This window comes from Coloeus monedula (genome assembly GCF_965178545.1).
Source record: "Coloeus monedula genome assembly, chromosome: 2".
NCBI classification, from domain to species: Eukaryota; Metazoa; Chordata; class Aves; order Passeriformes; family Corvidae; genus Coloeus; species Coloeus monedula.
Genome location: NC_138782.1, coordinates 89,761,935 through 89,775,674, shown reverse-complemented (window position 1 = coordinate 89,775,674; position 13,740 = coordinate 89,761,935). Strand labels below are relative to the sequence as shown.

The 13,740-nt window shown below is 43.5% G+C and overlaps 1 protein-coding gene across 1 annotated transcript in view; it reads right to left on the bottom strand.

Annotated features, from left to right (window-relative positions):
• The window catches only part of OGFRL1 (opioid growth factor receptor like 1), an 83,000-nt gene extending 74,118 nt beyond the window's left edge, over positions 1-8,882 (bottom strand). The window contains exons 1-2 of the mRNA XM_082301573.1: positions 8,562-8,882; positions 978-1,090 (exon numbers count right to left, since the gene is read on the bottom strand). Coding sequence (XP_082157699.1) covers positions 978-1,090; positions 8,562-8,748 — 300 coding nt within the window. The 5' untranslated portion in view covers positions 8,749-8,882. The remainder of the gene's footprint in view (positions 1-977; positions 1,091-8,561) is intronic.
• Positions 8,883-13,740: the final 4,858 nt, after the last annotated feature.

The following is a 13,740-nucleotide window of genomic DNA, read 5'->3' as shown; positions in this document are numbered from 1 at the left end:
TTAACTTGGGGCTTGATACATGCTGATCTTGATAAGGTGAAACACAGCTGAACAAATACAGGTATGACAAAGGGAACAACATCCTAACTTTCTGATGTCTTCATGAATTTATAGTTATGTCCCAGAAGGAAAAAGGGGCAAACTGGTAGCACTAAGCCCTGCTCAGTGAAAAAAAAAGCTTTCCACTGTTTTTCTCTCATACCCCTGAAATTTCTAAGTCAGGTGAAAGGATTATTGGTGACAAAGAAAGAACTATAAAAACAAACAAACAAAGCAACTAAACCAAACTTGCCAAGTGCTCCTAGAATTCAAATACAGGGCCTCTACCTTTTCTGTTACCTTCCATATAGATGAGGTGATAGGGTAACTCAGGTAAATTAGTTTTTAGATTAGCACTGGAATATCAATAGATAAAAATGCCAATTAATAGCTACATAGAATTTGCAAAAACTTAACTCATGGCAATTATTTTCTAAGCTGCTTTATAGTTTATATTTTCAAATTTGCTTGTCAAAAACTTTAAGATCATCATTAAATATGGAGAAATATTATTCCTCCTCTTCCTGTCACTGACAGCACAAGAAAATTAAGCACACATTACTTATATGAACTCAAGTTCACAGCTGTTATGATACAGCAAGAGTATCTCCAACTGTTGCAGATTGAATCCAATTCTCCCAACTGCATTTGAGCTCTAAATGCCTGAAGCAGCAAGCTCCCCCTACACTAAGCAGGCAGTTGCAGACAAGCAGTTGAAATTACACACCAAATGAGACACAAAACATCCAAACGTTTGGGAATGAGATGTCCAAACTACTGACAAAATCATGAACAACATGTAGTGCCTAGTTTTCTTGAGCCTCTCCTCAATGTCTAATCATTAAGGATTTTAATCAGCTTTTAATCCACCCAAGTAAATGGCTACTACAGTGCACCTCACTAGCAATATATCTGCTGAGAAAAGCCCAAGAACTTACTTCTTGGATATCAGCTGATCCTACTTCAGTCCCCTTCATAAGAGATACCCCACACCTCCGGGGAGAATTACATTCTTCGTCCGCCAAAGACTGCTCCTCAGATTTCCAGGAATCTGTATCACATACATGAACAGAAGTTATTGTAATTCCAGAAGTTCAGATCACATAGTTCTCATTATTAGGACTGTCTGCAAGAAGTCAGATAGCTTTTAACAACCATTATTACAACTGTGTCCTTTTCTGGTACTGTCATTTAAAACTTAGAATGTGTTTAAAGTGACACATTACTACTCCTGAATGCAGCTATCTCTCAATTAATGTAGATAAAGGTTAACTGCTAAGGCAGCTAAAGTATTCAGAAATGACACTGAAGACTTTAAATTTCCCACCAGAGGTAGGCATAATGATTTCCCATTTATAGCATTAAGAAACATACAGATTACACAACCACAACCAACCAACAATCAATCTCAGATTTAACATCATTTCAGAAAAGCAAAATCCCCAGAGCTTTTAAGATGGAGAAAAATTTATTCATGCGCTCATTCCAGAGGAAGGACACAGAGAACCCCCGTGAGATGGATGAACAGATATACAAGACAGAACTACAATACTAGGCAAAACCCAAAGAAACAGAGACTGAGAAGAGCACAGAAAGAACACAATAAGGAGAAATAAAGTAAACCAACCTAAAGTATAGGGAGAATACACACGACAGTTTTGAAATCTCAGTTATGTGCACACAACAAAAGCAAAAGAACTGCAGGACATAGCACTTAACTGAAACGTATATACTTAAAACATTATTTATCAATTTGCACTCCTGACACCTTTTGAAGGTACTTGAACCCATTCTGTATGTGCCACATGAAACAAAGGTGTCTTTGATAAACCCATCTCCACCAACCAGCTACAGCAACAAGTGAAGGCTAAAGAGGAGTATGAGCACTGTTTATACTCTGCTATAGCATCAGTGAACAGTACAGTGTTGTTTACTCCTCTCCATTTTGATGTCATAAGGGAATCACTGTGAAGCCTACAAACCTTAAGTATTGGCCAGAAAGGAAGATGCAACAGGTTCAACTGTCCCTTGGTATCAGCTGGCAGCAGTGGGCGAGACCCAGGTGGTTCAAAGCACTTCTCTCCTTGTTGGCAGAGCCAAGTGCCGTGCCAGTTGCTGTTCCACGAGCAGAGCAGCACCCAGCCTGAAACCGTGCCTAACTAACTCTACATCAACTCCTGCACCAAGTCCCAGTGCAGAACTATTAAGTTTGTGGCTTCCTATTTCAGATAAATACAAAGACCATGTACTGGGTCAGCACAAGAATAAAGATCATATATTAGACCAGAAAACAGTCCCCAGTGGTAGTAACTTCACATAGTTTTATGGGAAAAGCATTGTCCAAGAGAGCATAACATAACAGATCCCAAGCTTAGCAAGGAACATTTACTTAGATTTAACAGCATGAACAAAATACCTACAGCACACAACTCATTCAGCTGCACTGTCCATTTTCAAAGGGAAGGCAAAATACAGCTGCAGTGATAAGCTTCTGGCACAGGGGACACATTACAGGCATGGCACATAGCTGAGATCCCTGAACACAGGAGCAGACATATGTTGGGCTGACCAGAACCATGTTCAAACACAGAATTCTGCCCCAACATCCTCCAAGAATTTCTAGAGCACTTTCATCCTGTATTTTGCAAACTGTCTCCTAACTCACATTTCTTATTTCCTTTATTCAGGACATATAATTTATGCTTAAGTCACATCTCTGGGGAACTATTTTATACCCTGCTTTACTCTTGAGAAAAACATTGACTTTAACTCTGATCCTTGTGTTGGTCCAGTGACTCACACCTCACATTCTACAAGTTTACCCTTATACTTCTAATTTCAGGGTCAGGTTGTTAATGCAGGAACCAGTTCTGCTTGCCTATAGGTAGGACACTGCACCCATCCCAAATCCCCTGCAAATACAGGGAAGGCCATTTTTTACTTCCCATTAGTCCTTCCCTCATTTAGAGCTCAAACACACAACTGGGACATAAAGACTCTCAAAATAATTAGCACAGTCATAATGTTTGTCCTTCATCCCCATCAGATCAAAACAAATACAGCCTCCGATCACAACACTATTGTAACGTAGTGCGCTCCACAGTGAACTGCACAAGCCCTAGATGTTGCAGAAGAGTCTGCAAGGGTTCAGCTTACACATTCTTACCTTACCTATGAGGTTGTGCAGCGCATTGATTACTCTTGTTACAAAGGTACTTGAACATTACCAGAAATTAGTTCTAGATGAAAGAGACCCTCTACATACTACGTGAGGCAAAACATCCGCAAAGGTGCGCAGAAAGCAACTTTGTTAACAACTCCATGTTCTAAACTAATTTAGAAAATGCTTGTTTATTCACAGCACTACACAAGTAAAACTTAACACCAACATTTAAAGAACAAAACTAGAGTTCATATGCAGCAAATGCACTAACCTTTGCACACATACTGACTGGGGCAATACACCTACTCAAGTTCCATTCTTCATTTATTTCCAACAGCCTCCCCTTTTCTTGGGTGTGACCAGGCTTATGAAATGAGGGGACAGAATTAGGCTGAACATCAGTAGTTAAACACTTGCTTGTTCCCACCACTTGAAATTAAACACTCTGATGCATCAGGTAAAATGTGGACATCATAGTGACAGGGCCATGAACCTGAATCTTGTTAATGTTAACTTGTATCCTCATCACCCTGAAAAGGTCTCTCCTCCCAACTTTTCAGAAGCAGAAGCTACAAGAGACTAATAAGCACATGATAAAAAAACACCCACCAAGTTAAAAGAGAGGCACAATTCAGTCCTACAAAGCAAGGAGAAAGCATTAGACTGACCAGTGAAACAAGATGAGAGAGAGGGTTTTACCAGCACAAGTATCCTAGCTAAGACACTGTGGAAGCTCCACAGCGCTCAAAAAACTACTACACAGTAATCAACACTGACATGCCAAAGAATGCACACACTAGAAAATTCTGCAAGAGGAGAAGGCAGAGTGAGCCCCTCTGGAACAGCTAAAACAGACCTGCATGTGAGAAATGACAGGTAGGAGGAGGGCACAAAAAAAAAGTCAGAAGAAAACCCCACTGTTAACTTCAGGCATTGGGAACTTAGAATTATCCTTCTTCCTCACCTTCACCCCAAAGTTTTCAGCATTAGTCACAAAGAGTTACTCTAAATGCTGCCTGCACACAGCCTTCCACAGATGCAAACAGGTTGTGTTTTACTGCATTTTACTCCTGACAGCAGAAATAACTGCCCGGAGATTACAGAAAAGGAACAGAAAAAGAAACAGGACACATATGAAACTGTTTTCTATTAAAAATCCTCCACATTTCTGACGGTCAATAGCGAAGAAAATCCCTGGTGGATAAATATAGATTTTGTAATCAGCTAAAAATTAGAGCTATGAGTACATCTCTTGACAGCTCCAAGAACAGCTCTCAGTTGCTTAGACTCACAGAAAGTTTATAATCAACTTGCTGCAAAAGCTTTAATTTAGAACATGTGTCACTTAGGAAAAATACTGAAGCAAGACCTGACTTTATTTTTCAAATGTCTTAACAACTAATCCCCTTGGGATTATGTCAGGCATGTCACATTAGGATGACTTGGGCTCACCTTGACCAGCGAGTATGTTAAAATGCAACTAAACCTGTCTACATTTGCACTCCAACTCATGCTTCTAAAATTTCAAATGGTTACAGAGGAGAAGCATCTGTGGATTTAACACTGATCAAGAACACATTATCAAGTGTTTTATTCAACATGAAATGTCATAGGCAGAAGCAGTCTTACAAATAATGTAAAACTCATTTTCTACACACCTGAATTCAAAAAAGAAGGGGAAACTTTTCTGCAGAAAAATCTATTTGCTGTGGTAGGCTGCTATTGTAAAAGGTATATTTATACAGTACAAGCTTTTGGTGCAAAGGATTACATATGCAAATGGCTGAGTTAATAAACTAGAGCTGAGAATGAGCTTTTCCTGTTCCTGTTAATTTATGGCCCGGCACCACATTCCTTTCACGCAATGCCATAATCTTCAGAGAATGAGTTCACATTATCCTCCTCAGAGTAATCTAGGAATGCAGATAGAAAGAACATCAGCCATCACCTTCATAAGACTTTCCCGCTTTACCCTCAAGGGTTTAGGTGACTGATAAGGTTTTAGATATTATTAAAACTTCAAACATCCGTTCTTGGCTGCTACTACCCTCCAAGCACACAGCTTCCTGCCAGCGGGTACTTGTACCAACACTAAAGCCTTCACAACATTGATTCAACCAATACTGCACGTCCAAACCACCACGTGGTTCTCCAGTCTCCTGCTCACCTTGTCACTCCTCAACTGCTGAAATGCAAGAATGTGCAGCTTCCAGATCTGTCCAACAATAAAATAAGGAGTCCCAACAATGAAATAAGGAGTTTGGGAATACACCAGCTGCACCAGAAACCTTTTTGTACAATACAAACATTGGCACAAGAAGAGTTCAGGTATAAATCCCCCTCTAGACATGTCTCAGCCACAACCCAAAACTTGGCTTTCACTCCCCCAGTTGAATGCCTGCACCCATGTGGTGATGCCATCCATGTTTTGACCACCGCTTTCAACAGAAGAGGCTCAGTCCAGGAGCTTCTGCCACCCAGGAGAGCCACCACATTCAAGTCACTCCCCCAAATCAGCAAGATAACCTGTTTTGAAAAGGGGACCCTGCTCAGGCATCTCATTCCAGGACAGTATTTGCAACTGCAAGTAACAAATGGATTGATACCGTCACCTAGTTAGACCCAAGACTTAAGCCTCTATAAAAGCTAAGCTGCAGAGGAGATCTCTCTCTCCATGTCCTGCTGTAGAGGTGACCGAGGCACCTCTGAGGTGACAGAGGACACCTTGCATGGCCTTTTCCTGCAAGTCGCACAGACAAAGCGGGTGCCAATTCTGGGCTACGAGCATCAGGGCAGCTGCAGGTCAGGCATCTGCACACTCCAGCCCTTAGGCCACCCTGGATGTTTTGCCTCCTCCTTCTGTCAACTGTACAGAAAGTACAAACATGCTCCTGGCACATTTATCTTCACTCAGCTTTCTGAAGAATCAGTGAAATGAATCACATGTGGCACTTGTATCTATTCTACTAAAATAAACAAAACTCAACCACAGGATCATTTTTTAGTATTCAAAGCACTCACGCGCTGATGGACACAGCCCTGATGAAAATACTTGCTCAGATGACAACTCCTCCCTCTGTGGGCTTTAACAGCTCCTAACCCAATGCAGGGTCAGGGCAGTTACCTGGCTGCAAATGCACCTTGAACATCACATCTGTCTTCACAGTTAGGGGAAGGGGATTCCAGTACAAAAGCAGCATTAACAAAATAACTCAGAAAACTACAACAGCAATATACCAGGTCTCTATAAGTAGATTTGTAACTAAGAATAACAGCTATTAATTAGTTTTCAATGGTAACAGCAAAAAGCTAATGATGTATTAGGAGCCACTGACACCGCATTTAACATTTAGTATTTCCCTCATTTCTCACAAGGTGACAGACAGACTTACAAATTCATGATATGACAAGAGGTCTCAACACACAAAAACTATTACCAACTATATTAACCTCATCGGGAAATCTATCCAGAAAGTGAATCCAATAGAAATTAATCTTTAACCAGATCTTTTGACAGTGAGCTCATAAGTAATGTTTCCATTCCCAGTATCTGTACGAGTTCGAGTTACAACAACGCTATGGACAACAGCCATAAAGACGTAGCACGCATTTTAACATGTGTATATTAGGTTTGGCTATAAGAGCCAAGTTTTTGGTGGGAGAGGGGAGTTATCTTCTGCAGTCAACCTTTTTAAACTCAGCCTTCTCCATTCAAACAGCTGGCATATAAAAGAGCTTAAAACATAAAAAGCAAAGTGACCTATTGTGTTTTGACTCAAACTAGCTACAGAAGTAACCTTCAAGGTTACCTTGCCCTATGTGCGGCCTCAGGAAGGAAAAAAACCACAGTTTCAGCAAAGGAATTTCTTGCCTGGCTGGAGGCCACACCCGCCACAACAACTGATGGCAGGAAAGCATTTGGGTTCACAACTCTACCCGTAGCACCCAGCCGGAGGCGAAGCAAAACTTTCTCATTTTTGGAGAAGAAAAGAAACTCTTGCTCAATAAGTAGCAATTATGCTGCAGAATTTATATGCTGAGCACGGCTGAATGTAGGAGCACCAGATCAGTCAACCATAGCTTTAGTGCTTTGAGTATGATTAACAGAATGAACTTTCAAAGGTCAATTAAATGTCAACACATTTTAAAGAGATATTCTTCTTAAGCTAGGGTGATGTGTAACAACAGTACCTTCCAGAGCTGCTGTGCACTTTCACCTTAAAATTTTACCCATCTTATACTTACATGTGCTGATATAAAGATGATAACTAATTAACCTTTGATAGAAAATAATGGCTATTTACGCTCCTGGCTTTTCTATCACTAAGCCATCTTTATTACTTGTGTCTAACCAAGTTCACAGAGACACTTGCCCCAAAATTTCATTTCAACTGTCGAGGGTGTGAGCAAAGTGAGAAGAAAAGGAGCAAGAGCAGTTTGAAAGTCTAATAACTTACTAAATGAAAATGAGAAGAGGCTTTTGATATGCAATTGAGCTGCCTCGATGTAAATCTGGAGGAGGATTGGGGGGGTGGGGGGGGGGGGGGACGGGACCGTAACTGAATTAATTATGAACGCATTAATCATGACTTTAGGCAGCCCAGTGATTTATCTCTTCACTTCTAAACATTTCTGACAATTGAAACTTCAGCTAACTAGCTCAAGACATCTTAAACGCGGAAAAGCTGAACGCTCAGTACGATTCATTTAAGCCACCCCTCAAACCGGACGCTCAAATCATTAGTTAGTTTAAAAGTTTAAAAAAAAAAAAATAAATAAAAAAAAAAAAAAAAGAAAAGGCATCCATCTCAGTACAAACTAAAAGGATCAAAATCCCGACCAAGGCCTCACAACAATACCATAATCGTTCTGACATGAGCAATATTTATTCAAAACCAGAGCTAAAGAATAATTTGAGAGTTGGGAAAAACCAGCAGAGAGCCGCACTCTGTGCAGACGCCAGAAAACGGGCTGGAGAGTTTTCCTTCCACAAGAGCAGCGGTCCCGCCACCTCTTCACAGGTAGGTTTGTAACTCCACGCAATTTTAGGAAGAGTTTTTTAGGAGGTTCCCGCTCCGGCCCTGACAGTCCCGCCAGGTTTTGAGCCAGGTGCCGCGGGTTGCGCACGGTGACGGCTCTCCCTAGACCGGGGCCAGGGCGGACAACCTTCTAAGTTCCTAAAAAGTTTCCAGACGCGGGGGCCGCCTGACCCCCACCGGCTCCGCGGGGGCCGCCGGGCGGGGCCGCCCCGTCCTGCTGCACCTGCGGCCCCGGCCGGAGCCCCGGGAGCTGCGGGCGCAGGGGGCAGCGCAGCGCGGCCCGGCCCGCAGGTGCCCCGGGACCCCCGCCCGCTCCTTACCTGGACGGGTCCCGCCCAACTTTCCCACTCCGGGCGAAACTTGAGGCAGGCAGCAGGCCCACTCCCGACGGCCACCTCCAGTCCAGTTCAGCCCGTCCCGTCCCGCTCCGCCCCAGCCCCCCGCCAGCCCGGCCACAGGGGCGGGGAAAGGGGGCGGGGGAAAGCAAGCCCGCCCCGCGCTAGGCATTGTACGCCCCCGGAGCGCCCTTCCCAGCGGTTGAGGCGGCGTAGGCTCCTCCTCCCCTCGCCATGTTCTTTGTTTCTCCCGCTTTTCCCGGCCGTTCCCGGTGACGCCGCGGCCGCCCCGGCGGGACCGGCGGAGCGGAGCGGGGCCGCCCCGGCCGCAGGTGACCGAGCGGCCGCCCCCGCCCGAGCGCCGCCCCCCCGCCGGAGAGGATCCCGGCCCGCTCCGCCAATGGGCTCGGGGCAGGGGGCGCCCCGGCCAATGAGGCGCCGGGGAGCGCGGAGAGCCCCGCGCGGAGCCAATGGGGCGCGGCCCGGCGGGCGGGCCCGCCTCCCCCGCGCGGCGCGCGGCGCGGGGCGGCCGGCGGGGGCAGCGCGCGGGGCCGGCCGGGGCGCGCCGGGCTCGGTGCGGGCTGCGCGTCCCCGCGGGGCCCCCGCCGCACGGCCCGACCTGCCCGCCTCGCCTGCCCGCCCGCAGGCTTGTTCCGGGAGGCGGCAAGCTAGGACGGAAGAAGGACTTGAGGACAAGCAGAGTGATGTCCCCGCTGGCCGTCCGGAGAGAGGAGTTGGTAGAGACCAAAAGCCTCCCTTGACTCGCCCTTACGTCAGTTTTGGATTGTAGGGAACACCAAGTCCCTTATATACCCAAGCAGCGAGCAGAAGAAATGGTAGCGATAACTCAGAGGTGAAAACCGCTACTTGGGGTCTCACTGTCTCCCATGTCTATCGTGGAATTACCACGATTTGAGATCACCCAGTCCGACCGTCCCCCTGGCGCTGTAACCCTAAACCACGTCACCCAGCAGCACAACCGGAGACTTCTTGAGCACCTCCAGGGGTGGTGGCTCCACCATCTCTCTGGGCAGCTATTCCAGTGCCTGCCCACCCTAACAGTAAAAAATCTTTTTCTATTATCTAATGTGAATCTCCCGTGTCTCACCTTAAGGCCACTTCCTCCAGTTCTCTCACTATGTTATGCTCATTTGGTGACCGACAAGTATGCACCATTCGGTCCTACCCTGTAAGTCACAGTTACGCACCTCAAAACTGGATGTTTATTGTTTATTCTCAAAATACATATTTTTATTGCTTGGTGCTTGAACTTCTGTCATTGTTCCAGTCCTCAAGTTCAGGCAAACCCTTTTCCAGGCTATCCTGATCTTTCTCGTGGCTGTTTCTCCCAGCTGCACCATCAGGGAATGTCACTGGTACACTCCGTAATTTAGTGCGTGGATGGACATGTTAAACTTAAGGTAGGTGTGATGCCCGATCCTTCTGGAGCTTCTTTCTGTGAAGGAGTACTCACTCTGTGGCATCTTTTAGCCAGCTTCTTACCCATGCTGCAGCATCTCACCAACCCCTGTAACAGTTTTCTGTGAAATTATGTACCAAATGCTGACTGAGATCTAGTCATGCTGAACCTCCTGCCTTCTCCTTATTCAGGAACCTTCCTTTGCTCACAGAGGGTATTGGGTTTGCTTCACAAAATACACCTTTGGTAAAGTCCTGTTGCATTTTATCCCACTTTCCACTTACTTGCACCTATTTAATTGTATTCTCCTTACATATTTGCTCTCAATCCTTAGTGACTTATGGCAGTAGACAGATAGTCTGCAGTTGTTGGTGCTGATTTTGAATGCTGGCAGTAAAAGCACACCAGTGGGTACCCCATGTGGGCTTCCTCCTGGGAAGAACATCTGACTCTTGCCCTTTGATGATGATTTCCATGGAAGAAGTCCTATGCCAGTGATATAGCAGAAATAGAGGCTAATTCCTGCTTGTATGCCATACACTGTGTCTTGTGGCCATGGAAGACTCATCAATATTATGATTAACAAAAATAGATTTGGCTAACTTGGATTTTTCTCCCATACATGGCATGAATGTCCTTCTTTCTCAGCCTTTAGTCTTGAGAGACGAATATCCGCGTGTAGGCACCTCTCCTGTGCATCTCAAAACAGAGCCTGGGCTTAGATTTTTTTGCTGCATTTCTATTTCTCAATTAAGATCTGACCTACTGATCTGATTTGGTACTTTTCTGTTGTCTGCAGGTTTTAGCACAGATGTTCAGGTGTTATTATTGTTTACAAGGCTTGCATTTCCATCACAGCCAGACATGAGTCCAGGGACAGAGCCTAGCCGTGCCATTGTGGTACAAATGTCTCATCAAGGATAAACCTGCCCCCAACAACCCACAGCTCAAGTTGGGCAAGATGTAAGGGATGCTAAAGGACCAATGACATCTAGTATTTATACTGGAATAGTTACCTAAGAATTAAACCAAATCTCAGCAGCAGAGCAGGGCAAAAATTTCGGAATTGCTCATATTCATACTGCATAAATCCCTCCTGCAAAAGCCCAGCTTCACAATATGTGGGTGAAGTAAGATGCTGGTCACAGCAGATACATAGTGGTCTGCATTGCCTTTATGGTCTACCTCTGACTGACCCAGGGTAATTGGCCATGTTCCTCATAACCAGTTTCAAATGTGAGGAAAACTTTTCCTAAGCCACTTTTACAGGGGAAGAGGGTTGTGTAAGTGTCATATCTCACTACCGCCATTGACTAAGGGCAGGAATGGGCACTGCTGCTTGGCTGACATCTGGTAACCCCATCAGAGGTGATCTGGTAACCCCATCTCACCAGGCTTTAACACCCAGATGGATCAATCAGAAGGCTGAGTTAGCCCAATCTTGCTGGCTTTTGAAGACCTGAACATTACTTGTTTACACTTAAAGTAGATTGGTAAACATATAAAATTTGGTCACATATTTAAAATGTGCAGGCCTATATTTATTACCTTTTTTCACTCACATTTTTTTATTGTAATATCTGTGAGTGAAAGCTATTAGACCGCCAAATGAAATGTTCTTTGAGTTAGAAAAAAAATGGTGTCTACTTTGTTAGGGGCATATCTCTTACAAACATGGTAAGTCAGTGGTGCTCTTGTAGTGATTAATGGAGATGCCATTCAGAGTTCGTGGGGTGGAGGGGGTTGGGGTTTTTTAATTACCAAGATAAGCACCTTATCAAGTCCATTGCTCAAAGACAAAACAACTGTGTTTTACTTACTTTCACTGCTGTAGTGAGATGAAAAAGTGGTGATATATTCTCCCCAGAGGTCATCATAGATACGAATAAGGTTGTGGATCTAATATATATACACAGACTGGTGGACAACGCCCGGGGTTTATTGTACTGTAAGAGAAACTGAACAGAAGGGAAGGAGGAGATTAAACAAGGCATTTGGAAAGAAGAGGTATCTACCTTACATGGCATCTGGTTTGCAGTAGAGCTGCTGGATGGGAGGCTGAAAGGAAGAAAAAGCACAGTCATTTAATTTAATTTTTTAATGAAGGACAAACACACTGCAATATTAAGAGCAAAACCAGTAATATCTTCTTGCCTCTTCTGATCTAAACTCAAGAAATGTGTCTCACATCCCTTTTGAGCCAATACTCATGCTCTCACATATTATTTCCACCAGAAAACCAAGTCAAGGGTAGAGCTGAGAGCTTCAACATTTATTCAGTACTCCTAGCATTCTTCCAGTCTATTTTCTATCAGAAAGATTGATTCCTCATGTTTCCCTGAGTCAACATATTCCACCCTTCCCCTGCAGCTCTGACCACTTGTCTTTGCCTCTTATCTGGCTTTTCCCAGTCACAAACAAGCAACACATTCTGGCTGATGTTCTGTTTCTGTGTAGCATGGCCTATATAATCTGAGGCTTTGGGTGAAATTAATATTACACCATTTTTCTTACTCTAGAAATGTTTGTACTAAAAAAGTGACAAAGTTGGGCACCCCTCCAAGCAACACATTTCAGCAGTACAAAATGATTTTCTGTGTAGTCCAACTTTCAGAACAGCTCTTGGTTTTATAATGTCTAGCACAAGAGGATCTGATGTGGGTTGGCTGATAGATACAACCATAATGAATCTGCTTAATGAATAATGCTAAGATTGGGCAGTTCTGCCACTTCATTTCTGACTGAAACAATAATTCAGAAAAATACATTGTTCCAAAATTCATTTTCTTCTTCACTGTAATGGCGCTTTTTCATCTGCAGGAGATGTAATGTGAATATATAACATTTGGACCAGAGAGGTTATATCTTTGTCCTCCACTATTGTCTTCAGTGCTGGAACACAGCAATGGGTTTCTTTGAAAGCACAGTAGACAGCTTTTTAAAGTGGCCTCTCTGGTGAAGAGGACAGCAGCAGATGTCCAATTCAGTACTTCTATCATGCACTTGGTGAGATACAATTAAAGAGAGGTATGTAACCTTTAACCTTCCAAAAACATGATCAGAGAAACTGGAATATTGTCTTGCGCCTGAGCTTTAAAGTAAAATTAACACAGCTTAGAAAATACTTGAAAAATACAATTTTACAATTTAAACAAGTGATGTTTAGCTATCTCAGCTATAATGAAATACTATTCTAGACTGATAGGGTTCAATTTAGTGCCTCACAGAGGTACCCATGATATATATCCCTCCTATTACCAGTTACCCTCTTCTCTCTCCATAATTATTAATACCACAGTTTACCTCCATATAGCATAGTAGAAGAAGTATATGCTAACAAAAAATACCTGAGTTCCCTAAGAAAATGACTATATATGATGTATTGACCATGACAGCATACGCTTGTCATTTCTGGTGAGCTTCATGGGACTATGCAATAGTTAATTCCACAGAAATGCTGTGGTTGAAAAAGATAAGATAAGATAAAATAAAATAAAATAAAATAAAATAAAATAAAATAAAATACTATAGCCAATTTTCAAAAGATGCAGAAGCTCTGTTTTCAAGCCTTGTTGCCAAGTCATTTGCAACTTACATTTGAAACAACAAAACCCTAAAGAATAATGAGCAAATCAATGTACAGATACATGCCATATAGCTTGAATGCATGTGTTTGCTACACAGTAGGTGGTGTTACAGCTCTTCTTTTACCCTAACCTAGTAGCTTTGGAAGAGGGTAGGGAT